The sequence below is a fragment of the Gavialis gangeticus genome, unplaced genomic scaffold, assembly GCF_001723915.1.
Source record: "Gavialis gangeticus isolate Ggan-Ray unplaced genomic scaffold, GavGan_comp1, whole genome shotgun sequence".
Lineage (NCBI taxonomy): Eukaryota > Metazoa > Chordata > Crocodylia > Gavialidae > Gavialis > Gavialis gangeticus.
This window is the reverse complement of record NW_017729027.1, coordinates 51,490,267-51,517,018: the sequence shown is the minus strand read 5'-3', so window position 1 is coordinate 51,517,018 and position 26,752 is coordinate 51,490,267. Positions and strand designations below refer to the sequence as shown.

At 37.6% G+C, this 26,752-nt stretch overlaps 1 protein-coding gene across 13 annotated transcripts in view; it reads left to right on the top strand.

Annotated features, from left to right (window-relative positions):
• Nucleotides 1–26,752, top strand: part of MYT1L (myelin transcription factor 1 like) — a 709,345-nt gene that overhangs the window by 560,692 nt on the left and 121,901 nt on the right. For 7 of the 13 annotated variants that reach the window (XM_019520645.1, XM_019520650.1, XM_019520644.1 and 4 more), the window contains 9 exons: nt 3,590–3,724; nt 7,388–7,478; nt 9,714–9,821; nt 13,038–13,249; nt 20,645–20,892; nt 23,314–23,550; nt 25,382–25,503; nt 25,868–25,930; nt 26,421–26,489. In XM_019520645.1, the coding sequence (XP_019376190.1) occupies nt 3,590–3,724; nt 7,388–7,478; nt 9,714–9,821; nt 13,038–13,249; nt 20,645–20,892; nt 23,314–23,550; nt 25,382–25,503; nt 25,868–25,930; nt 26,421–26,489 (1,285 nt within the window). The remainder of the gene's footprint in view (nt 1–3,589; nt 3,725–7,387; nt 7,479–9,713; nt 9,822–13,037; nt 13,250–20,644; nt 20,893–23,313; nt 23,551–25,381; nt 25,504–25,867; nt 25,931–26,420; nt 26,490–26,752) is intronic. The other 6 variants (XM_019520647.1, XM_019520646.1, XM_019520652.1 and 3 more) reach the window with 4 other exon arrangements.

Here is a 26,752-nt window from a genome sequence, read left to right as displayed (position 1 = left end):
AGACCTTTCCTATAAAGTGTTCAAAACCTCCTGAGGGTTGTTGGGTATCCTGAATTCCTGCTGATTTTAATGGAAGTTGAGGGCACAGTATTTCTCAGGAGATGTGAAGTACATTGCAGAATTGGATCCATACTGTAGGCAACACTTGGTTTCCACTTCCATATTTAAAACTGGATTTTTTTTCCTTTTTTGTTTCTAAATCTATCTTCAAAGAATGGCCCGAACATATGGTTTTAACTTTAAAGTTAGCAGGTAGCATCTCAACTCAAGATATATTTTTTTTAAATTCCAGACTGTAAATAAAATAAAGACAAAAAAGTGTCTCAAAAGTTGTATAATTACAAACATGGAAGTTATTGGTGTCAATTTCTCTTTTGCAGTGTATCTGAGAGAGGCTTTGCTTGCTTTTAAACACAACTGTATGGTCCACTGACAAATTAGAAACTGGATATTTGAGGAAGACATTTTTATTTAGTTTACTACAAAGCCATGTGTTTTTTTGTACTAAGTACTGTTTGCACGTGACATAAAGCAGGTGTATATTTGCCTCTTAATGTGTGGACATAAAAAAACCCATAGAGAATATGGAAAACCAATACTATTATTTTACAGTCCTTAGAACAGAAGTATTTTCCAGACCATGGATGCTTAGGGAAACACACAAACATATATATCTGCAGTCTTCAAAAGCCTAAGATTGCTTCTGACAATGGAGAAAATGTGGACTCAAATTTCAGTGATTTCTAGAGTTTCTATGAAGTGATCCTGTCTCTTAAACTAAATTAAATATATGCCCAAATAGAAGCCCTGGACCAAAAGACAACCCTGAAATTTGTGGTAGTTTGAATCAAGACATTTTATGGGTGGGCTCCTTCTCTATCTGTAAAAGAGAAGAATTAGGAAAAGAAGAATACCTCAGTGATTTAGGAAGGTGAATGAAAGGAAGAACCTTGTGTATTATTATTCGTTCTCATATCACATATAATCTCCCAAACATGCCAAGAAAGTTTCTTTAAGGAGATGAATGATACAGTTAAATGGAACCATTCTCAGGTATAAGGGAACAGTAAGGATTGGCGTTCCTGATTCTTCCTTTAGGACCTCTGCTCTTAGAGATCACTGAAACAACAAAGCAATGAAGGGATGGCAAACCACCTTTTTTCCTTACCATTTAAAATCTTCTGGAGAAGCTTTCCTCCAAAATGTATGACTTGTAAAACCTTCAGGCTTCTTCTGGCAATCTTCATTCAGGCAAAACTAACCATGGCAAGGATTAAGGATAAAGATTGCAAAATTGGACTAAAAAAATAATTGAGTACCTTTCTCCATCAAACAGAACTGAGTACCCATAATAATCTACACATATATATTGAGAGGTGAATATAATCCTTGCCCCTGTGTTCTGTATAAAGCTGCATAGAGTTTTAGCTGGATGCCTTCCATATAAGTCAATTGGAAACTGTGAAAATAAAATTCTGTACAAATTTTTGAAAATGTAAGTTTAGTGTACAGCATCTTTTCTAACGTGTTAGACCATAAAGGCTCTTCAGGAGCTGCTTTACTCTATAATGCTAAAAATTTGAATACAAAAGATATCTGCCTGACACCGTTAGCATATAAGTGAAGCTATGCTGAATATTCAGTACCTGAAGTTCTAATCTAAGGACTCCAGAGAAGCCATTATGGTCTATTGTATCAATCACCTGCATTTTTAGTAGTCCTTGGATACTGTTATACTGACATATTTTTATTTTATTTCTTTTTATTATTTATTCACTTGTCTAACATGTTTCACACATTTCAAAGTGCTTTGCACAAAGAGTTGCACAATATTTATTGTGTGTGTGGACAAGAGTGTGATTGGTGGTCTAGTGGTCTCAGCACAGGCCTATGTGGTTAAAACTCTTGAGTTCAAATCCCAGCATTAACACTGACTCCTTCTGTGGCCTTGGGTTTAACTGTTTAATCTCTGTATTGTTTTCCCCAAAGTGTAAACTGAGGATTATGGCATTTATCTACTTCACAGAGGTGATGTGATATTTCTGTGACTGGACAGAGCCTTAAAAATGGAATTTAATATACAGTATATATATCCTTACTATTATAAAGCAGAAAACATAGTGCTGCACTATACAGTCAATATATATGCAAATTTACAATAACCTTTTAATTAGAAATGTGTTTACAAAAGCTGAGTTTTAAGGATTGAAATTAGGCCAGAAGAGCAATCACCTGGTAAGGAAGTTCACAAAAACTAAGATGGTTGAGTAAGAGTTTGGAATTTAGAATATGTAAAAACCCCATGAAGAATATAAACTGTGGATTGAATGTACACTTTATCCACCAGAAAGTACTGCAGTACCACTGGTACTGAATGGTTCCTTTGATGCCATTGGGGCTGCCGTTATTCAGACTGGGGCTGAATTTGAGCCTAATACTTAGCAGAAGCCAAATAGCAAAATCTTTTTTAAAGGAAAAAGCATAAATCCTGAAGCAAAGCAATAAAAGGAGCAACATAAAATACATAAATGATGGTATAGATCAGTGTGGGTGCTGAAGTCAGGATGGACTGAAAGGGTGATGATGGTTGATTTTAGCCAGTGTGAGCCACAGTCCTAGTACTTAGGATAACTTGAATGTTATTTCCTAGATACTAATGTACAGCTTAGTAATAGTCTCCAAAACATGGTAAGAGTGCTCAAGATGATGTGGTATAACTTGCAGTATGTGTTGGGTTGGAGGATGTTACTTTACAAATGTTCTGTTTACACGAAACAAGCTGTTGAAATATGTGATCAAGTTCTTGTTCAGGAGTAATTTCACCAGCAGTTCCATTACTTTCTTGGCAGAAAACATTCATTTGTTGAACAAAAATCTGCTTAGGTCCTTCCATTGATTTGTATATAAAGAAACTGAGAGCATCATAAAAATGATTAACCTTTTAATCTTATGAATATACAAACATTATGAAAGCATGACTGTAATAGCCCAATTATACTTACAGTACTTCTGATCAGATGGTTTTACCCCATCATAGTTTGTTGGAAAGAAAATGTTTTATACAAGTTCCTGTGCTTCATAAGGAATTCAGGGAAAACTGTCATCTGCTTAGAGTGCCTTTGAAATAGGCTTTATTTGTGCTGAATCACTGAATCAGTATGCTAAGGAGCTGGATCTGCTACTCTCTTGAGACTGAAACTCTATGACAGCACATTTGCAGACTTTAATACATCCAGAAAATAGCACTGAAAAGAAGGGGGAGTCCAGCTAAACAGTTCCTGAGTGACCTTTTACCCTTTAGCTGATGATTTCCAGCAGAACATTGATTGACAAAGGTGGTTTTGCTATAAAAAAGGTCACTACCTAATGACTATGACTGGATATTGCTGTGATCATAGGAGCGTGCCATATGAAAAGAAAATAATGGGATAAAAGCAACAAAACTGTGTTAAGAAGTAGAAGTTTGTTCTTTCAGTTTTCTTAAAAACATTTACCAAAGAATAACTTATAGCACTTATAGCATTAAATGAACCTTCATACAGACATGTGGAAAGGATCATTCACTTGACACATTTGTTGTAAATTATAGATCCCTCAAGAACAGAAAAGAAAGAAAGCAAATGTCCTACCCCTGGGTGTGATGGAACTGGCCATGTAACGGGGCTTTACCCCCATCACCGCAGTTTGTCAGGATGCCCACACAAAGATAGGGTCCCTCCAGAAAGTAAGTCCACATTGTTTCATGGAAACTGGGGATAAAACTCCAAAGATTTTTCTAGCATGCTTTCTATACCTTTTATTTATTTACTTCCATTTTCTAGTATGGTATGTCTCAATTTAGCAATCTGTTCTGTGTTATAGGGTTTTTTTCTTTCTTTATACCATCATTTTCATATTTCTACTAACTTTTACACTAAAAAGAACAACTTTTAAAGCTGTATTCTTTGATTTTGGAAATATGAGGTTATTTTGAAAGAGGTTCAGTCAAAGACAGTATCACACCATCAACCAGCCATGTCTTGCATTAAGACAAGTTTGGAGAATTAATTTGCTTTCATTACTATTGTTTTTAGCTTGTAATAAGGAAATAGATGGAAAAAAATTAAAATCAGCAATTTTTCTCATATAACAACTGAGAATTTTAGACCATGTTCTATTGTCACTTACGGCGGTCCAGCTTCCCCCAAAGTCAATGAGTTCTGTGAGTACGGAAGACAACAGAAGCTGCACTTAGTTAAACAAAGATGAGCATTTAGTTCCAAATGTATATGGCCAGATTAGTCAAATTGTATACATTGGTGTAGTGCCTTTGAAGTCAATTATGTCATGCTGATTTACACTAGCTGAGGTTCTGGCTAGGGTCCGATTCGCTTTCTTAATGATAAATAAACACATTTCAATAAGTTAAAAGGGGTAACTGCCCATGTGCCTGGGCTTAACCCACAGTAACTGAAAACTAAATTTTGGTAATTAATCTCAGTGAAATGGAGGTAATTTACTACAGCTTAGCACAGGGCTGCCCAACTTCTAAGTGTCCTGGGGCTGAAAGCTCTGAGGCCCGTATCAGCAGGGGCCATATGCCCACAGGTCACACCAAGGTAACCCATGGACCCTTAGGGTGCAGACAGCATGGCGCCAACTCCATTCTTGCTGCATCTTGTGACCATACTCCCCCTCTCCATGTATGCTTCCCCCTGCACAGAGCACCTATGCAGCCCACAGGCTCATCCTCAGCTCCCCTGGCCATACTGCCCTGCCCTGCCCACTCCCTGGGGTAGGGGGGCAGGCAGTGAATACTGGGGGGCAGCACAGATCAGCAGCAGCTAAATCAATGCAAGAACAGCAGTGGGACAAGAGCCAGAAGTTAACCCCTTGTAGACCAACAGTTGGGTAGCACTGGTTAACTTTCACTTACTACAAAGTAAATGAGGTGCAGTTATCATGGAGCAGCTCATGTACTTTAAGACCCTGCCACCTTTAGCTCATTGTAATGTGTTTGCATATCTATAGCTTTACTCACAATGATGTAATACCTTAGTTACTTGTTGTCTGCCACTTGAAGTCTGTGGACTTGATTCTCCGCAGCCTCACAGCATAGTCATAAAAGCCTGCGTAAATATAAATGCAATGTGGGTACCAGTCATTCCAAATTAGAATGGCAGCATTTGGCACCCATTTTGCTCAGATATAAATAACTGCACAAATTTGAGTGCAGAGAGGAATCCGATCCTGTTGATTGACACTGGTTTGAACCAGTGCAAGAAAGAAGAAAATCAAGCCGTTAAGGGCATTGTTACACATTCATTTTGGGCAGCTTCTGGAGCTTTTAACCCCTGAATTGTCTGTACATGAACACATTTAAGTGGTTTAAAGCACTCATTATGCGGCTCAAAATTATGCCACTCCAGGGCAGGATCATCTCTTGATCCACATAATACAGCATCTGTTCCATTATGGTGTGGTCACTCCTCAAACGCCCAAATTGAAGGTGTGACTGGAAGCTAGCACTAAGTCTATCAACACTTATTCAGCTCATAGTGTAATGTGTAACCCAGGCCCTCCTAAGATGTATACCTTTCTGAACAAGGTATCTGACCAGGTACAGTGTACAGTTACAGTGTTATACTCATGTGGCACTGTTACCTTCAGTGGATATACACAAGCATGAACCTTGATTAATGTCTGAAGTAGGTCCAGAATTCGCAAGGAAGGGGTAATCTCAAAAGGAGAGGAAGCTAGAAATAAATTAGCACAGAGAGTGAAAGGCAGACCCAAACACCAGGTTCTCTTATAGCAGGATGGCTTTTCACACAACTAATATAATGAGGAAATACATTAGGGAAGGCCCTAGTACCTTGGCTACTCTCTGAGTAGTATAGAATAAATTCTTTTTTTTCCCATTTTGCAAGACGCATAATTTTCTATTTTAAGCACAAATATTTACTCAGGTGCTTAAAGTTCTCTCTCCTTTTTTGTTAATGGTAAATATAAAGCTCTTTAGAATATGTAAATCAAAGAAGAATATAGCTTTAAACTGTTTGCATGTTCTGTAGCTATACTAAAATTAAAAAGGTGAGCTCATCTTTTTATTTTTTTTCTGTGATGCTGGACTTGTGAAGCATGTTTCAAAACAGCTGTAAATAGCAGAACTTTCAGCGTAAAAGCTTTTTGCATCTGCACACTTTTTGGTACACATTTTAATATGCTGCTGGTGGAGTGATGACAATGATTACCTGTGGTTTAATCCTCAAGTCTCAATGCTGTTTTTATTCAGTTCTCTGCTCAACTGAAGGATCAGTTGATTTCATTAGAATTCTTCTGAGTGGGAACTAAATAAAGCCTATTAATACAATGGGAGAAAGGATGGTCATCTTAGTAAGTTAATGCATTAGCCATCTAGCTCTGAAGACATGGATTCTAATATGTCTCATGTCATACAAAAGAACTTGTCTCACTCTATTTTCTGTTTAATATATCTTCACATTACAAAACCACTTGATTATAGCAACATTATAAGAACAGATGTTGCAATTCAGAAAATAATTGCCTTGACTGAGTTTGTGGGTACATTTTGCACCCAATTTGCAATGGATGCCCATGTAAATCCATTGACTTGCTTAAAGCTAGCGCATTAATCTCTACAGCAAATCTCAACCTAAAAGAGTGCTTGGGTGTTTCTTTTCCTTTTTTTTTCAATTTACATCCAGTATAATAATATAACATTTGCAGAGATTTAATATAGACATAAAGGGACAAATTCTGCTCATTTTTCCATAACTGGCAGTACCCATTGACTGAAACAGGAGTTAAACTCCTATGGCTTTGGGCAGAAATGGGTCCTGGTTAAATGAGTTGACTTTCATAATTATAGTCAAATCCTGTTCTCAGTTGTACTGATTTAAATCTGAAATAACTCAATATATTGAAAGGACAACTGAGAGCAGACTTTCATCTGTCTGCTCCATATTTTGTGCACATAACTGTGTATTAAGAATGCATACACATCCTGAAAAAATGTGACCAATCCATACCTCAGTACTGGGCTATTCCTAATCCACACTTTATTATTGAGCTGATCACTGTTCAGCACTTACGCATGAAGATGTTGGGAATCTCCTGCTTCACCCTGCACCAGAGATTAATTAATTATTAGACTCTGTAACCTCCATAACTCTCACCATCCAATGTTAACCTGTGTTAATGAGTATAGGGTCACAATACCTCTTTCCCTTTTTCAGGTTTTATTGGCAATGTGTGTTGTGTGTATTTTGAGGAATGATGGTTGTTAATGAATCCTGCTTTGTTTTAAAATGTTTTCATATATACTGGGACGTGATTTTTTTCTTGTTTTCATACTCTGCTGTTTTCTCTTACTCTCCTTGTCAAGTTCTTGCCATGCATGAAAATGTTCTTAAGTGTCCTACACCAGGCTGCACAGGTCGGGGCCACGTAAATAGCAACAGGAATTCTCACAGAAGGTAAGGAAGCTATCATCAGACTATAGTCTAAAGGGAACAGTGCTTCAGAACTGCAGCCCTTCTGGCAGTCTGTTTGGAGGCTGTGTGTGTGCATGTGTGGTTTTGTTGTTTTGTTTTGAACCTGACAGATGGTGCTTAGTGAGCTTTATTCTCTTTAAAGAGTAAATTCCTTAACTTATAAGGGGGATAGATGTCCAGATAGATACTTCAGTGTAGAATTAAGCATTTTAAGAATTGTTTCCTTGTGTTGTGGTTTTTATTTTACTTGTTTTTTTTCTGGTATTACTTGAACTATAGTTGCTTAAAAAAGAACACTGTGACTCTTGAGTGGTACGACACAGAAGAAAGAGCAAAGATTGTAAACATGATTGAGACCGGGGCAGAGTTCTTTTTTAATCCAACAATTGTTTCTATCAGTGTTGATTATATAATGTGTGAAAAATTCCACTCGATTCAGAAAACTCCCTTTGTATGGATAAAGGAGAAAGAGCACTTTAGGTCTGGCACTATCAAAAGGATCAACCTGCAGGCCTTATTCAGGCAAATTTAAATGGGAGTTTTACCTGAGTAAGAAACATTATGAAAAGGCCTGTAAAATTGAAAAAAGGAGGAAGTCAATATATTGTTGCATATAAATTACTCCAGTAAAATTTCTTATAGGATTTTTTTAAATCATCTTATAAACCCTCCCAAAATGAATGTCATTTCCTCTTAAATTTGGGGGAATAATACATATTTTTAAATCTATTAAAAATTAGCTTTTCTTCACATTATGGCTTTTTCCATAAGAAAAACAAGGCCTGTATTGTAGTTTTCTATATAAAAATGCAGGGAAGGTAGGCAGAAAGTACTGCAAACTACATCAGGTTACCTTGTAGATTATTTTCAGCAAGGAGCTGTAGGGGACTACTGAAGATACTGGAGGTATGGACCATGAAGTTTACAGAGTTCTGGTTTACTGGACTATCTCATTTCAACTACATGTATCCTAGAATCCCTCTACAGGGGACCTACCCTTTGTGATGTGCTTTGGCACCCCCTTCTTCTCTGCAATTATATTTCCATTGGCTGCAGCAAAAGCCCCAGAGAAGATTCCATGGGACCCAATGCTGCTTGCAGCAGCGTTAACTTCTGTTTGGATATCTGCTAGGATATCCAATGTGTCTAATGAGGACGTGTCAGAGGACAAGTTGCAGAGTCCCTCTAACCTCTCTCTGCAGAACTGACCCGGAGGGATTTCCATGGGTACCCAGGGTGGAGCCAGGGGTGGTGGTGTAGAGCATTCTGCAGAGTCTGTGCTTACATCTTTCTGCAGCTATTGGGGCATTTTGCTCTGCTTACCTTTTTTCTGTAGAGAAGGAGCATCTGGGGATGCACCGATTTGCCTTTCACTATAATTTCTTTTTCTATGGAAAACACAGGGAGCTTCGGTCACATAAGCACGCAAAAACTATGATAAGAGAAATACCCCCTCCATTGTTAGGTCACAGGATTTTACATATTCTCTAAGAGCACCATCTGCTGGCACCAATCAATATATTTTCCACTGTTCTATTCCAGTAGAAGCAGACTTATTATTGTCACTTCAAACATAGTTCAGGATTTGCAAATTAGAGTTCAAGTGCAGATGTCTGGATTCTTTTCATATAACATCAACTGGAATTAGAGCACTCTTTCAGTACTTTAAATCCATGAATAAACATCAAGAATAATATATTTTAGACCTAGACTTTGAGACACTAGGCCAAATTCTGCACTGAGTTCTACACCTCACAGCTAAATTTGAGATAATTAAGCTGAATGACCTGCGAAGCAGCACGGAATTTGGCCTGTATGGTGTTGTCATTAAGTAATCTTCAGTGACCATCTTTGTGGCAGCACTCACGTGAGTCTGAAGGGCAAAATTCTGCTAATAGAGCTGCATAGATTTCAGCTTATATTCTTTTCCTCTTACTTGAATGTCCATTGACTGCTGTCTCTGAATGTTCTGCCCATCTTTAGTATGGGGAGAACAATAATGGTTATGAGATCTTCTGTGCAGCTTTGAAGCAGAATGTTGCTCAAGGAAAGGAAGTCTATTCTAGAGGAAACATATATGATGCAAAAGTTTTTGGAAACTTTTTTCCTCCAGATTCTTCCTCATGCTGCCTAAGGAGGAAAAGGAGTAATTGGATCAGTGCTATAATGTGAAACTACTCAGGACAAGACAATTAAATTTCCTTTCTGTAATTGCAGCCTCTCTGGATGTCCTATTGCTGCAGCAGAGAAACTGGCTAAAGCTCAAGAGAAGCATCAGAACTGTGATGTGTCAAAATCAAACCAGGCATCAGATCGGGTTTTAAGGTATTAGAAATCACTATAATACTTAATACTATGCAGAAATTAATCACACATTAGTTAATTTGAACATTTATATTTATGTACTTTGTACATACATCCATGTATATCTATATATATCTCCCTTAAAGAAGAGGTTAGAATCAGGGCTTCTGGATCCAGTTTTCCAACATTTCTTGCCCAACAAATTTACATGGGGGTGGGTTGGTAATTCTTTTGGCAAATACATGTAAAGCTGAAAGGCTCATTTTTGTCTTAGGCATTGTTTGGTGTAAAGATGACTGCTGGAGTACAAAGTCTAAGAACAGTGTGAAAAAAGTTGGTATCTTTTGGGAATAAACTAATATTTACCGGTAAGTCTTGGTTTTTTCAGCAGGCTTTTACTAGTAAATATCAGTTTAATTGAAAACCAGAAGCCCTACTTGCAATACTAAATTGGCAGTGGACACCTTTTTTATGAAAAATTGCTTCATGTAGTTTAGGTTCCAAAAACACGCAAGGGCTAGTTCATTGTCTGCATCCTCCACCCACACCTATAAACGATGAAGAGTAGAACAGCATTCTTTTGTCCTACACCTGGAGACAGGATGTTGAGCCAGTCTGGTATCATTACACCCTATCTTCATGCATTTGGGATTCTGCATTTATCATAAAATAGAGTTCATTTTTGCAATTTTAAATGCCCCCTAGTGTTGGGCCAGGCACAAATGGAGAAAATATGATTTCTGTTGGAGCTAAGGTTTTAGATGGTAGTGCAAAGGCATTGACTTCTGCATGAATGTGCCAGCCCTACATGGATGATGCCCCAACAGCTGCAGAATTTTCCCACGGATACTGCGATATCGGTGGGTTAGGATGGCAACATCCTTCCCTGCTCTTTGGGAGAATTTGAAGGGACTGTCACAACTTATAGCACACAGATTCACTTAGGCCTCCCATAGGTTTTTCTGCAACAGGTTCTCATTTGTATCTATGTTTTAATAGGGTGGCTTAAAATGAAGGTTTCTTGTTGTATTATCAGCATCTTTCTTTGAATATTCTCTGAGTACTTCATCAAACCTTGATGGTCTTTCCTAAAACCAGGGGTGCTTAATAGTTGAGGAGACAGAAGGATGTTCTGCATCACTATTCTGACTGTTATCTACTGTATACTGCCTTATTTTTCTTTCCCCAGTGCTTCAACTGGCATTCTCTGAACTATCCAGTTCTGGTTCTAGTTTTGGTTTTACTTTTCTCATATGATGTCCCAGAGACTCTCCTCATAGATTTTATGTTTTTAAAACTAATTATAAAATTATAAAAAACAGATTCATTCAAAAACAAATTTGCAAATCCTCATTAGCAAGAGTAGGGAAATGTAAAATATGTTGGATTTTACATTAGACCAGTGCTCTTCTAAAAGAAGCCACAGGAAGTCAGGTGCCAGAGGGAGGGACTTCTTTTCAAAAGCAACATCTGGTTCTCTAGTAGATTCCTCAAGTGGTAGCTATGACAGTTTTGCTTTCATTGTGCCTATGGGATATTTCAGCTCTTGATATGCAATCGGAGTAATACTGTCATCTTGGACACTGCTTCTTTTTGACCTTTAACTTAAAGAACAATTTAAGATGCGTCCATCCACAACCAATTGACTGGGGACTTTGTACGTTCTAATTCCATGCACTGATCCTGCATTTGTCCTCATTGCATTCCCCCTCTCACTTGTATTTAAAGTGACTTATTTAAATTGATGTAACACAGGATTTGTGTTTTGTTCTGAATGTACAGTATATAAATTGGATTGTTGTTTAAAAGGGCCTAAATGATATCAGGCTAGATACACAGTGTAGTTTGTCAGTCAGTTGTATAAGCTGGCCCATTGTATCTTGTGAAATATGAGGTGGGATCTTTCTAAAGAAACGCAGCATGCATAAAAAGAAGATAGTGTAAATGATATAATTTCTTGGATAATTTACACTGAGATCTCTCATCTAATATCTATAAAAATGAATCTATTTATAAATTCAACATACTAAAATTGTATTAGTATCTTTTCCCTGTTTATCAAATTCCACTTTATCAGGCAGTTAGACATGATGATTCTTTTGATCTTGACTAAATCAATATTCCTACAAATTTCCTTTCCATTTCCTCAGCTTACAGAACTTGGTGAAAGCACTCAATTCTAAGATTCTTGATTCAAACAATATCTCATGTCTGCTGTAGATCATTAATGCATGTTGAAATCAGTGGGATTACAGGGAACTCAGCATTTTAGAGGATTTGCCCTTTGAATGCAATCATTCTTCACTTTCTTACATGATTAAGGTCTGTAGGATCTGGCTCTCATTTGCCTACTTTGTATATTGCTGCCTGCTAACTTCTGCATCTATGCATCAAAGAGTCAGTACTTGTGGAAGATAGCTCTGTTGTATATATTTCACTAAGTCTTTAGAGACCTCTCAAAATGACTTAATGGAATTGATCAGGAGAGCTAGCTGAGCTTCCCCTCATTTCCCCACTTTCCCCTGGTTCACCCAGTCAATGGGAAACAGAACTGTAAATGATACAGCCTAAGACTATAATAATTTATACTTCCTTCTCTTTGGTGTTGTGAAATTCTTCAGTAGGACTATAGCTGGAGCAGCCTCACCAGGACTCCAGCTTCTGCTATAGTCATGCATACAGGGGTCAGCAGAAGCTGATGAAGCAAAAGTTCGGAAAGTCTCTTGCAAATCTCTCAAGATCAGCATAGATCTGTATATTGAAGGGATGAAACGCTACTTACTTTTATGACAGGACAAACCATAGAGGAAAGTCTACCAATTGATTGGCACCCTTAGTGCGATGTTTCTTCTGACAAAGGAATATGTCCAAAATTTTTACCAGTCTGCTTCTCCCTCTCTAGTCTACCTTCCCAGAAAGAAAACATTACTATGTAAAGTAATTTCAGAAAAGGAGGAAAATCCTTAAATATTTTCAAATGGAATATTTCACCAATTATATTACTTTTAGCCACAGAATATTTTAGTAATATTATAATTAATTTAACTTATTCTATGCTTTGTTCAAGATCATATATATTGTTTGTCTGCTGAAAACAACCAAACCAATACATACAACAAACTATTACTGTCTCAAGTGCAATCAGTAACTAAGATTTTCTAAGATGAATTATTAAATATGCACAGACACAATAAACTGAACTGCATCTAATAAACTCTACATATCTTTAATTTCTAGGCCCATGTGCTTTGTTAAGCAATTGGAGATCCCTCAGTATGGCTACAGAAACAATGTCCCCACCACCACACCCCGCTCCAACTTGGCCAAGGAACTAGAGAAATACTCTAAGACTACGTTTGAATATAACAGTTATGACAACCATGCCTATGGCAAGAGAGCCATAGCTCCCAAGGTGCAATCCAGGGATATATCCCCCAAAGGATATGATGGTAGGAGGTGCACACTCTTATACATGAGAGACAAGTTTGTGGTTAATAATGTTGTTGTATATGTAAACATCATACAAATAAGACATGTATTTCATATTCATATAGTATTAAGGGGAACACTGTTATTTTTAAATTACTTTAAAGGTCTTGGTATGTGGTGTTTGCTTCAGGATTGTTGCAATGGCCAGAGAACCTTTGTAGCTATTAAGCTCCTGGGATATATTAAGCCCAGAATAAAATCTAAATAATAGAGCAGCCCATGTGGTACATTAGCAGTATATTTTGCTGCTATCTGGAAGACCGGGCCTCCTGGGTTCCATTAAAAATCCAGCTGTCATATAGTAGTTCCAGCAACTCGTATAAAGATAACATACTTGTTCTCTGGAGATGAGAAAGAAGGAAAGATGGACCTCATTGTTCTTCAATATCTATTGCTACTCAGTTAATTAAGGGTGCCTGCTTGTCTTTACCCACGTGAGAATGCTCAATGGGTTCAGTGGAAGAACTCATGAGAGTCTGATGATCAGGACTTGGATGAAAGTGGCATTAACAACCCTGAATGTGGGGATATCTTCCTTCTTGACAAGAGAAATGTGGTTATGGTATCTGGCAGGAGAGGAACTGGGATAGGAAACAGGACCTATCAGCTGCCAAAGAATGAAGGACTTGAATCTCTTATATTTTGGTATTCGGGGTCTATCAGAATAACATATACTTTGTGAACTTTAAACTGGTACCCTGGATCTTCTGTTCTCTGAAACATGAAATGATTTATTTTCTTGTTAAAGTACTTGGTATTACTCATTGGCTACCATATGAATTCTCAGACAGGTGTCAGATCTTTGTATAGTAAATTAGAAATAAGTATGGGTTAGTAGAATAATCTCTACTGTTGCATTTAAACAGACTCTGACTTTGAAAAGTCAGAAGTGGGGAATGGGAGCATTGTTATAGCTTCTGCACCCACATTTCCTACATTCTTGATAGTTTAGCTCTGATAGGATCAACAGGCAAGTTGTTCCACAATAGTGGAGAGCATGGCAGTGACTGTGTCTGTTTTTGCGTAAAACTGTCTTTATATCTTAACCTTCCTCTATACATCCTACTTCTACCTGGGAAAAAAACAGGAGATTGTAAATGATTAAAAACAATGGGCTAATTCTGAGTAGTTCCTGAAATCAGTGGCTTTGCACCATTAGAACTGAAAATGGCATTTTACTTGTTGAGCATATATTTTATCTACTCTTTCAGACAGAAAATATACCAGATACTACTAGACAGTTTATGGATATGTATAAATGTAGGGAGAATCTTAGTAAGCAGCCGGCATTTATCCTGATAAAGTTAAGTTAGTAATTCATTCAAGTGTATGCGTAACTCCTATTGAATCAATAGGATTTAAGAATGGATTTAAAATTATACACATACTTAAGTATTTTGCTGAACTGAAACATAAAGGCTGAAAGATCAGGGAGATCTATTTTACTTCATACATGAAAATTCAGCACCCACTAATCTAAACAGAAGTTACCTGCATATACCCAGTGGCCGAAGCTGCAGGGAATTAAACACTTTTTTCTTTGAAATACTGTTCTTTTTTCTTCCATTGATCCTAGCTTGTTTCATAACAGTATTGGTTACTTAAAATTCAGTAAAATTCTTCTTCCTTCCCCAAAGTGGAATAACAGATCGCCTAGCCTAATTTTGGCTTACATACTTGTGGTGCGTGCCTTGCTGGTATTGTATGTTCTTGCTGCTATAAAAACAGGTACAAGGTCGTATTCTGACCCCACTAAAGAAAACCAATTGGCAGAGGACCTGAGTACATAGGGGCCCCAAGGACCCTTCCCCGCCTTCAGAAATAGTGCTCTCACCTGAAATGAGTAAAACTTTCCACATGTCCATCATCTTAGCCCTCCCCTGGCAAAAATAAAAGTTGGTGCCTATGCCAATTGAAGATATGCATTTCATTAAATGTGGACAAAATTTCATCCTCAGTATTAAAACTATAGCTCTGTGTCCTTAGTTATTCCAGGTGTAAAAGGGAAAGCAATGGTCTCTTTCCAATTTTAGGAAAATGTCTCCTCAGCTAGAGAGAAGCACTTCTAGATGCTTTGTAATCTTTTTAGTGACTATCACTGCACTTTCATGCATAAACAGCCATATTGACTATAGGAAGAACACCGTTCTTCTTTGTGCAACAGTATTTTCCTCATGTGTCTTCTTTTAGCAATCTATCTGGCCATTTTTGGCCCTGGCTTTATGCTGTGGATGCTAAAGCACATTGGCAATGTGTAGGGGGTGCACACAGGTGCACATGCACCCCCTAAGCATGGCGGTGTACCCCTTGCAAAAAGGCAGCACTGACACCGCCAGTGGTGTCTACAGGCAGTCCGCGATCATCACTGGCTGCTGCTGCTGCTGCCGGCAGCGTCTGTGTGTGGTCGCCAACCAGTGACCAGTGCTCGCCCCCCTCCCACTTCCAACAACACTGCTGCCACCTGCGGGAGCTCGCCATGTCCCCGCCCCGCCCCCCCCGGGGGCACGCAGCGTTTATGCTAAAGCATACACAGAGTGACTGAACATGTACACACAGCTATGCACTGACCAAGTAAATATTTGGCTACATGCATGTATACCTGAGTATAAGTCCCAGTAAACTGAGGAGAGGAAGAGGAGATAGGCCCTCCAATGTCTTAGCCCCAGTAGCTGGGTGTTTAAGGCCCTTACCAGGAAGCAAGCGGTTCTTGATCTTCCTCAAAGGGGGTTTGAACATTCATCTACTCAGACCTCCTAGCATAGTACTCTAACAATCACAGCATAGGTCCTCTCTCCAGTTTTCTTTCTGAGGCTGAGCCACTGCCCGGTGCATTGAATAAAATAAATGGAAGGAAGTGCTAGAGCAGGGAGTTTATGCTTTATTGGATGCAAGGGTCCAGGCTGAAGTCTAGGACCATTTGTTCCATTTCCAACAAGCCACCATCTCCCTGAGCCACATGTCCGCTGGCTCATTATCCTACACATGGTCCCAGCTCTTGGCTGGCTAAGAGCTTCAAAAAGAGGTCTAACCCCTGCACTTTTGGGATTAAAATATGGGTGGCCTTCTCCAGAGTCTAACACCTGCTAATGATGGGTTTCTGGCTGGCTACAGTTTCAGGTCTTAGCTGTAGGTATGTGCCCAGAATCAATGTGTATACATAGTTGCATATGTGCCCATCCAGTGCACAGTCCACTGAGCCTCACCAGTCCATAAACATACTCCTACATGTCTACCTTTCAGGGGAATTAGAATTTTCACCTGTGCATATGTGCCAAAAATGCCATTTTTTTCCCCCAGTCAGCGTGGGGGGGAAACAGCCTTGTCTTGGATTCAAATACCAGCCTGAAAAAGGTGACAGTTCAGCTCTAGCTGTGGTCCCATGCATGGGACTGAAGCCAGAGCTGAGCCACTGCCTGCCTGGGGCTAGAATGGCTCGTTTGGCAGCGGAGGAGGCACACAGCCAGGCAGGGGTAGACTGGGGGTGGGAGAACCTGCAGGGAGTGGGACAGGGAAGGCAGCTGGAGGGCATGTGGTAGGGGGTGCGTGTTGGTGGATGGGCAGCAGAGGGGCCAGACTGGATCTGGCCTTTTACCCCCCACCACAACTGCTTGCCTTGCCACAGATGTGAGGTGGAAAATTTAAGACCACCTTCCACTAATTAGATTCTGTACATGGAAAATTATAACCGTTTGATAGTTTTCCATGTATAGAGTTTAATTACTGGGGGAGTCATCTTAAACTTCAAGTTGGGTTAGTACAGGGAATGGATTACTATAACATAAGACTGATTTATTTCTGAACAATGTACTCTCTTAGAGGCATCCTTAGAGTACTCAGTGGGAGACTGAAAAGTAGTTGGAGGTGAATTCTGTTGAACAGAATGCAAAAGCAGAAATACAAATAGTATCAAGGGTCAGAAAAAATGACTTAACCTTTGAGTCTTTGTTAATATAAAAAGTCACCAGGATGAGTAACCTGGGAATAGATAACTCCCCCTGGACTGTCCTTTTTTTTCTTTTTCTAGTAGGCTTTAACAATAACTGCCTAAGGAGGGGACACCTTACGTTGTTCATTGTGAAGCCAAGAAGATTTTACAGGAGAACAGCTTTATACTGAATTGGGCTTTCTTGTTTGCTTTTTGTGTATGGAGCTGCATGATGGCATTATTTTATATGGCTTAAAGGGAGGGAGTAGCATGACCCAGTATTCAAGGGAGACAGCAGAATTTTTCAATAGAAAAGCCATTCAGTTGATGGTGGGGAGCTTCTGCAAATTTGTTCCCAAGCTCCTCAGGTAGTCAAGCAGTCCTCTCTGTTCCCTAGTCCTCTCACTCATTTGCATTGGGACTGAAAAATCCTGAAGGGTTAGGGAACATGAGGGTTAGAGAAAGTGTTGGAGCTATGATTAACTTAACCACTAGACAGCAACTTCTAGACCTTAGGATATTGGGCTGGATTTAATTGTTTTCCATTCTATCTGTTTGGAGAGGGCTCCATACCTGACACTGGGTAGGGCTCCTAGTGCTCCCCAGCTTAGAGAAACATGCAAAATAACTGAAAAACAGGAGCTGATAGCCATTATGCCCCATGGCATTCATTCACAGAGAGATAAGAGCCCAAGACAAACCTCTTGGAATGAAGTAGTTGGACAAGCTATCTGAGAACCTTTATGGCTATCTCTTGATGGGAGTGTCTGCTCTCTATATTCAGGTTTGCTGCTGACCATAAACCACCGGGAGACTACAGAGCTCTCAAACACAGTAACATGCACACAGAATTTCAGTTTATGCTTCCCTGTGTATTAAACTATATGTCACTTCCACTCCCATTTGCTACATAGGGATTTCTGGAATTCACTACAATCAAGTTTCCACATTTCTTTGTTCAAGTCTAATGTGAGATAGATAACTCAGGTTGTGTCAAGAGTTTAAAATCTGTACAGTGAGAATCAAGATAAAATGACTAGAACCATACCTGACAGATTTCAGACAAGAAAGCTTTTTTTAATGATATTAATTGGTAAAACAGAAGCTAATAATGATACTTAGAAAATATATTGACCTTCAATTTATTTATTTACAAATTACTCTTCACAACACAGCTAAGCATATGTATTGTGATTTCTTCTCTATTGGTGGAAAAAATAAAGCAGAAAAAATATGGGATTTGACCAGGCCACAGAGGGAGTCTGTATCAGAGTCTGGAGGAGTTTCTATCAGTTAGACCTGTGTAGAGTTCTCTCTCTCTTTCTCTCACTCTACATGCACGTATATATAACACCATTTATTGTCTGTCTTATATTTATTCAATTTTAATCTACTATAACATTTGTAATATGTCTTTAGTTTTCTGCAAAGGGTGGGAAAGTCATTATGTTATTTGTTCATTTGAAACAGTCCCCATTTGGCAACTTGTGTGTAAAGTAGTTGCTGTTAAAAACACAGCACTTACTGTCTTAATTGTAACCAAAATCCTGCCTATCTTATATATTGGAAAATACTTGAGTGTCTTGAATATCATAACAAGGTATCAATGGACAAATGCTGAATTTTTAATGACCACCAACAACCACCATTTTAATAATGAAACTCTTGAAAAATAAGTCACGCACATTCTCCATGAACACTCAGAAAACAACAGTGATCTAAAGGGTGAAAAACCAAAGAAACTTCATGAATGCTTAACATTCACTTCATTAAAAAATATCACACCTTGTGCATTATGTGGGTTTCCTGAGAAAACTCCTTCATCTGCTACAAATTAAGCATTTTTTCACATACTGTAAACAATGACTTCATTGCATTGTCCAAAAAAAAGTGATAATGAAAAGGATAGAGTAAGCACTGTATGACAAAGTCTACTCTTGGACTCCAGTTGAGGCATATCTGCTTTTTAAAGCAAAACCTAATCTATAAAGAGGTTCAAGGGAACAGATTACTACATATATGTCTGCTTAAACAGACACACCTGAAGAGACTGGCATTTCAATTGAAACTATTGGGGAAGAGCTCCAACTAGTGTGCTGACCTTTTATACAGAACTCTAACCAACACATACTTGTATATTTAATAGAACAATGTCTTGCACTTATACATTATTATGCAGTATGATCTCTGCAGTATTCAGAAATGCACCTTAAGGGGAAAAAATCACCATAACATGTATGTATCTCTTGACATTCTGATTTGTATTATATGAAAACATAGCTGTGCCCAGTCTTATTAAAACAACAGGCACTTTTTTATTATGAATGAATACACTTTTTTTGAGCAACTTCTTTGGATAAGTTGTTGAGGGAATCTGGGGTGTGGGGTGAAGGGGGGAGGCAGGGGAGGAGCGCGTATCTCATTTTCTCTAGGTAGAAGATTTTAGTATTCACTAAAATATAAAACCCTGGTGTTTAAAAAAATGAATTGTATTGTGCAGGAGAAAGTGTCCAATGTGTTTTACTGATTGTCATGAATAGCTGTTGTGATTTATAGTATGTGTCAGTGAACATGTAGTTAAATGCATGCCTATGGCCTGATTATGAGAAGTGCTCAGCATCCCCAGATTGTGTTGTTTTTAATGAGGGCTATGGGCTCTGAGGACCTCTGAAAATCAAGCAGTTTAATGTCCTTTTCTATTTATATTAATTTTGTTTATTGTTTATGAAGATCCCACCTCCAACTTCAGCCAACGCTCACCCCTTCATTCTGCGACCACCTTCTTTTCTGAATTTCTCCTACTTCCTGTCCCTGCTATTGACCAATGGCATGGCATTCATTCATGATTTTGAAAGAAAGAATACTCTGATTACCCAAGACATATAGTTAGCACTCTGGCCCAAAGATCAAGCATATTATTACTATGAGCTTGATCCTCACTAGGTCCAGGGAGTGGGATCCTCACTAGGTCCAGGGAGTAAGATCTCTTATGAATCTGGATTTTCTACAAATTAACAGAATACTAGTAATGCACTAGAATTCATTACAAAAGAAGCAATGACCCAAAGAGCTCCCAGCTACCATATGAATATGTAAGCATCTCTTCCCCTGGAGTAAAAGCAGTGTTTCCCTGTGCCCTTAATTCATGCACAGTGCTTGTTTGCTAAATCTGGCCTGCTTTTCAGTACACTACATGGTCACATTAAACACACCTTTCATTGTTTTGAATTGGATGTTTAATACACGCACACATTTTTGGCATATACAAGTTGCACAAAAATCATGAAATGCATCCATCATTTTTATTTCCTTTTTTTTTAAACTACCGCTGTTGCTCATAATAAACTTCACCCCCAGCAAACTGTTTTTCTTTTCACTTATGTGATATGCTGGTACTTTTGAGTCATCCTTGTCATATTTCTTCCCACAGCTAAACGTTATTGTAAGAATTCAAGCCCAACCAGCAGCACAACAAGCAGTTATGCCCCTAGCAGCAGCAGCAATATGAGTTGTGGTGGAGGCAGCAGTGCCAGCAGTACCTGCAGCAAGAGCAGCTTTGACTATACCCATGACATGGAGGCAGCACACATGGCTGCCACTGCTATTTTGAATCTCTCCACTCGCTGCAGGGAGATGCCTCAGAACCTCTCCACTAAACCTCAGGATCTCTGTGCCAGGGTAAAAATGAGCAATTATGTTTATTGATGAAGCTGCTTCTTTACTTCACTAGTTTTGAGCCCCTGATAGATTGAAGAATAGCTTTAATACTTGCTTAATCTTTTTCTCAAAACAACTGAAAAATCTGGAAGCTCTGCTAAGGCACGAAAATAAAAGATAAAGATGCAAATTACTCATCAGTAGCTCTTGAAATACAGATCAGTGTATACAGTTAAAATGGTGCTGATAAAATATGTTGTTCTGTCTTTTAATCCTTCTCTTACTGAGAAAGTCTGTAGTAAGTATAAAAGCTATTTGGGTTACTTAAGTGGTATTAATTGCACTATAGAATTTTTTTTTGACTAAACACCATTTGATTCATAAATTGTAAGAAAGGATTACAGTTTAATAATGTAATTTAGTATATAAATCACACATGAGCCCTAAGGTTTTAGGATCTAATACAAAGAAATCTATGCTACTTGTGCATAAAAATGTCTCACCTATCCAAAGTATATAATAGCTGTAAAATCACTGCATTATCCATTGAAACAAACAATAAAATCTACCACTACACATAACTTCAAAGTTGCATAACAGTAATAATGAAGTGTCACCAATGGTCTTTATTTTAGTAAACTCTCAATCTCTTGTTAAATGTGAACAGAAGCCAATGAAGTAAAGTAATTTTGATGTTAACCTTTATGTATAAAAAACCAACCATTATTAAAATTCATCTGATTTTTAAAACATTGCAAGAACAATTTTATTTTGCTACAAACAGGTTAAATCTGATTCTGACAGCTGAGGAGAAATGACTATTTAAAATGCACCAGCAACCAATAAAGTGGTACCTATAGGAGGCCACTAGATGGCTAAGTAGACAGATGCAGTGCAGGGGATACAGTTTTATTGTGCTTATAGAAGAGCTTTTGAGCTGGCAGACATGTTCTGCTCTTCTCCAGATAAACAAAGGCTTTCTTTCTCCTATTGTGTAAAGATTTTTGATTATACATAACACATTAACTATAGCAATTAGTGTTAGCAATTAAAGATAATCTTAATTTTTATGAATCCAGACAGATTAGTAACTCTGTTTTCAAATGCTTCCTTTTTTAATTAATTGATTTATTCCTATAGATGAGGGAAAATGTCTTTGTGGAATGCAAGTAAATGCAGTCGTGTGCAATACCAACAGGAATGGGAACATCCAGAGCAATAGCACTGTAAATATTGTGTGGCATAAGGAGATGTTACCCCTCTCCTGACACACTAAAATGTATATGCTAAATGGGGAAAGATAAATATATTATCAAACATAAATTAATATGAAGGCAATAATCAGGTATAGGTTAGAATAAAAAGTATCTATCAAGGAAATAGCCCAAAGCAAATGATTTTGAGTCAGTGTGTCTTCCTGCAGCTCTGTTATTACCTCAAGAGGAAAGAGAGCTGCTAGACATCTAAGGAGGCAGCAGCATTCACACCAGTTCTGAAATCAAATTTCTGGTGAAGAGTTTCACCCTTGAAAAATGAAGGATTGTTGTGAGCATTTTGTGTTTTTAATGTATGTCCTATCCTTCCCATAGAAAGAGAAAAAGGAAAAAAAGAAACAAGATTTGAAATAAATAATTCTTGGTCTGTTTCCAAACGGGAAAAAAAAATCCCCTACCCACTCTGTATTTCACAGTTCCTCAGTTGCTGCAGGGAATGTCAGAACCAGTTTCTTTGCCCAAACCAGCTGATTATAAAGATAGACTTTGGAAAGTTAAGGCATATTAAACTTTAACATCTGTGATGAAGGATCTGAGAGCTCTTCATAGTTTTCTCCTCATATGACAATGGAAAACACAGTGCAAATAGATTTTGCTTAATAATCAAAAGCTCTTTTTCTAAATCTTTATTAGTATCAAAAGAACAAAGCATTTTCTTGCTTTCTTTCTTGCTTGCTTTCTTTCTTTCTTTCTTGCAGTTAGATACTATATTCTAGCTGGTTTTTATTGCCCTAGTCACCTAAGCAGGTGTTAGGATTGGAAGTAGCCAGAATCAAGCAGATGTTAACTCAGAGAGACTAACCTGTCAAGAAGTAAATCAGAGGCATAAGGGCAGCAACTAGAAAATACCTTCAGAGATTTATCCTTTCATTTACAAATTTTACACCTGTTTTCAAGGTGGTGGTAGTGAGTAGTAGGATGTCTCCCCTTTTATTTTTTTTCCAAATTTCAAATGAATCCTTCAGGAAGATATGAGTGAATCTACTTTACCAGCATTAATGTTGTGTAACAGAATCATGCTATGTGTGGGTGGGGGCTCAATACTTACAATCTATACAGGCATGGTAAAGCTTTTTATCATTCTGCTAAGCAATCAGATTAAAAACACAGAGAGGTAACAGTATGATAGTGGGAAACTGAATTAACAATATTTTTCTTATTTTGACAGAATCCTGATATGGAAGTCGATGAAAATGGAACCTTGGATCTAAGCATGAACAAGCAGAGGCAGCGAGATGGTTGCTGTACCATTTTGACACCGCTGGAGCCAATGTCGCCACAACGACAAGCTGTGATGAATAATCGGTGTTACCAACTGAATGAGAGCGACTGCTGGGACTTACCAGTGGACTACACTAAGATGAAGCCCAGTAGAATAGACGAAGATGATTCCAAAGAGATTAATGTATGTCTTTTTCATCTACGGGGTCTCATTAAATCTGACTGTTTTAATACGTTAGTTTTCGAAAATTTGGTAGGAAAATACGTGATGAACAAAAATAGATGGGTACCTACAAAAAGGACTTTCTGCTGGTTAATTTTTAGAAATATATCATATTTGCACACATCTGATCTGTGATTAACTCCCTTCAGACAACATTTGAACCATGAATGTGAATCATGTTTCCTAACAGCACGGTCTTGTTTAAATGTATTTTCTTCTGTGAAAACATTCTAGCATTTTCCAAATGATCCTATCTGAGTAAGTTGGCATAACTTTTTACAATACTGGAATCAAGGTTTAACCAGCTTTCAGGAAAAGATGCACTCTTCATATTGAAATTTTAAAATGAAATACTAAACGTAAAGTCTGCTTTACAGAGAAATCCATATTAGAAGTAGCTGTGGAATATAGGATGAATGTTCATCTATTTGACCTAACCAGGATTTTGCTTGTTAGAAGGCCTGCTCCTGAATTATCTGTGCATTCATGATTTCTATTACTGTTCAAGTGACTTTACACCTTATTAGTAAAATATTTTATTTCTAAAGTATAATGAAGGGGTTGTGGTTGTCATTGTTCCTTTCAAATTCACGTTGCTCTATTCTGTAAACAGAAAGGGATATGTGAAGGGAATTTGGTCCTTAGTGACTTCCTATCTGTTTCACATTTTACTTTGTAGCGTGGCATGTATTTTCCATTAGTGCTCTGAAAGGGTGCGCTTGACATTTGCTAATGCAGCAGTTTTATTTGTGATGCTACTTCTTGCATTCATCAGGTTTCAACTCGTGCTCATCATACTCTGTGCAGGATTTAACCCACTCTAATCTAACCAGGATTTTACAATCTCAGATTTTGGTAGTAGTAATTTTTTCACTCTCCAGATCCATGTTAAAAGATTAATAATTTCCACAACAGTGTGTAGTAGGATCTCTCTTCAATTTATTTTAATTAGAACTTACTATGACACCATTTTTTAATAGCTTTGAAACATGCAAGATAATAGTATTTGGTTTTTTCCTCACTGAATACAGTCCTGCCTCCACTAAAGCCAATGAGAGTTTTACTATTGATTTCACTGAGGCCAAAATATCCCTCATTAGCTAAGAAAAGGGAGGTAATGCAGACTGTATAGCATCCTTACTGAAACAAGCAGAATATTGTAACTCTGTTGCTTTCAGCACCATCTACAGGAAATTCTGCATTCAGTCACTTTTCCTTCACTTCTGCTTTCAAATTTCAAAAGGCTGAATGCATCAGTAAAGTTAATTATAAATTACAAAATGATATTTTGCCAGGCAGATCCATTGAGGCTTGCCCCAGATTATGATACTATATGTGTGTATAGCGATGGCTATTATCATTGTTCCTGATTCATTTTTAAGGGACCTAACACTTTTAAAATATTATTTTTAAGTTGGTATTTTGATGTATAAAATACTACATTTAGGGTTTTTTATCCCTGGCTGTGTTTTGTACAGAATTGTGACTGGGAAAAATTATTGATTCTTTGGAAATGAGAATAACTGTGACCAACAGAAAATATCTGTTTTTTGTTCGTTTCTTCCTTAATTTTGAAAACAATGTGATTCTCTCTCATGTGTTTAGAAGTGTGTATTGAAATGTAAATGCACTATATAAAGGCTTAGTAGGTGAGAAAAAATGTAAAATAATGTCAGTATTTTTCTGACTGGACATAATGGAGGTGCTATGTCTGATAGCTCTACATTGCATTGTGTCTATGTATATTGTGGCCTCACCTAAGTGGGACTAATATCTCTGTGTTTGCATGCAGCCAGAAGACTTGGATCCTTTCCAAGAGGCTCTTGAAGAACGAAGGTACCCTGGTGAAGTTACAATCCCAAGCCCCAAACCCAAATACCCTCAGTGCAAAGAGAGCAAAAAGGATTTAATAACGTAAGCATAATGTGAGGTGAAATTATTTTTTTCTCCTTTTAACCTCTTCTCTCTTTGTCTTTTTTAAAAAAAACGAGTACATATACGCCTTGCAGTATGAGCATGCAACATTTGCAGCATATAAATGTTTCAAACTGCCAGTTAAGTAAAGTGATAAGCTAATGTGTATTTGCTTGTTCTTAATGATGCTATATTGTATTGAGACGCCATTTTCATTTAATCCTGTTCATTTTGCAGCTTTTCGATAGGATGCTTAAATCCCCTTGCAGTCATTGCAGCTAAACTGGAAACAATGAAACTTTTAAAAGTTTTTTTTTTAAACATACTTACTATTTTGGCTGTTTTTGTTTTTGTTTGGTGGCAGATGTCCAACACCAGGGTGTGATGGGAGTGGTCATGTGACTGGTAATTACGCCTCACATAGAAGGTGTGACTTCATTTTTTTCATGGTGGATTCTGTCTTTTCAATTTATTGTTTTCAGCTTACCTCAACAATGCTGTCAAAGTAAAACGTTGAACTATGTGTTAACCCTTTGAGTAATATATGTTGACCTTAAAGCATGCTAATTTGTGTGTTGTATAAACGTCTTTTATTTTTAAATAGATTACTAAAATTTCCAAAGTATTTTAAAACTTTTAACTAGTTAACCCAGGATCACAAATATTTTTGTTACACTTTACTATTATATAAAACCAAAAAAAGGACTTTAATAGTATGTAGTATTGGAAGTAAAGTTTATTTATAAATATATTCAGAGGGTTAACTATATTACAAAATTCAATATTACAGCACTTGCCCCATCGCTTTTCTGCATTACAATTTTTATTTTTATTTTTTAATTTTATGTTGTGTTTGTTTGGGAGAGCTAGTTTTATAGGTGTGTTGACTTACTTGGATATCCTGCCATGTCTTACAGTTTGTCTGGGTGCCCCTTGGCTGACAAAAGCATTCGAAGTATGCTGGCCACAAGCTCACAAGAACTCAAGTAAGATATAAACAAAACCATTCTCTTTATGTATTTGCTCACTATTTGTCTATAATTATTTCAAAATATAGATAGGCTATTTGAGAAGTCACTGGCTGACACTTAGGGACTAATCCATGCTAGGAACTTCCATTGAGATCATTAGGAGTGCCACACAGTGGTCAGACTATAATTAAATCTATTTATTTAGTATATGTTGATATATCTATTTTGGTTAGTCTATAAATGCAAATCTACTCTGTCTTCTAATTGTCTTCTGTGCA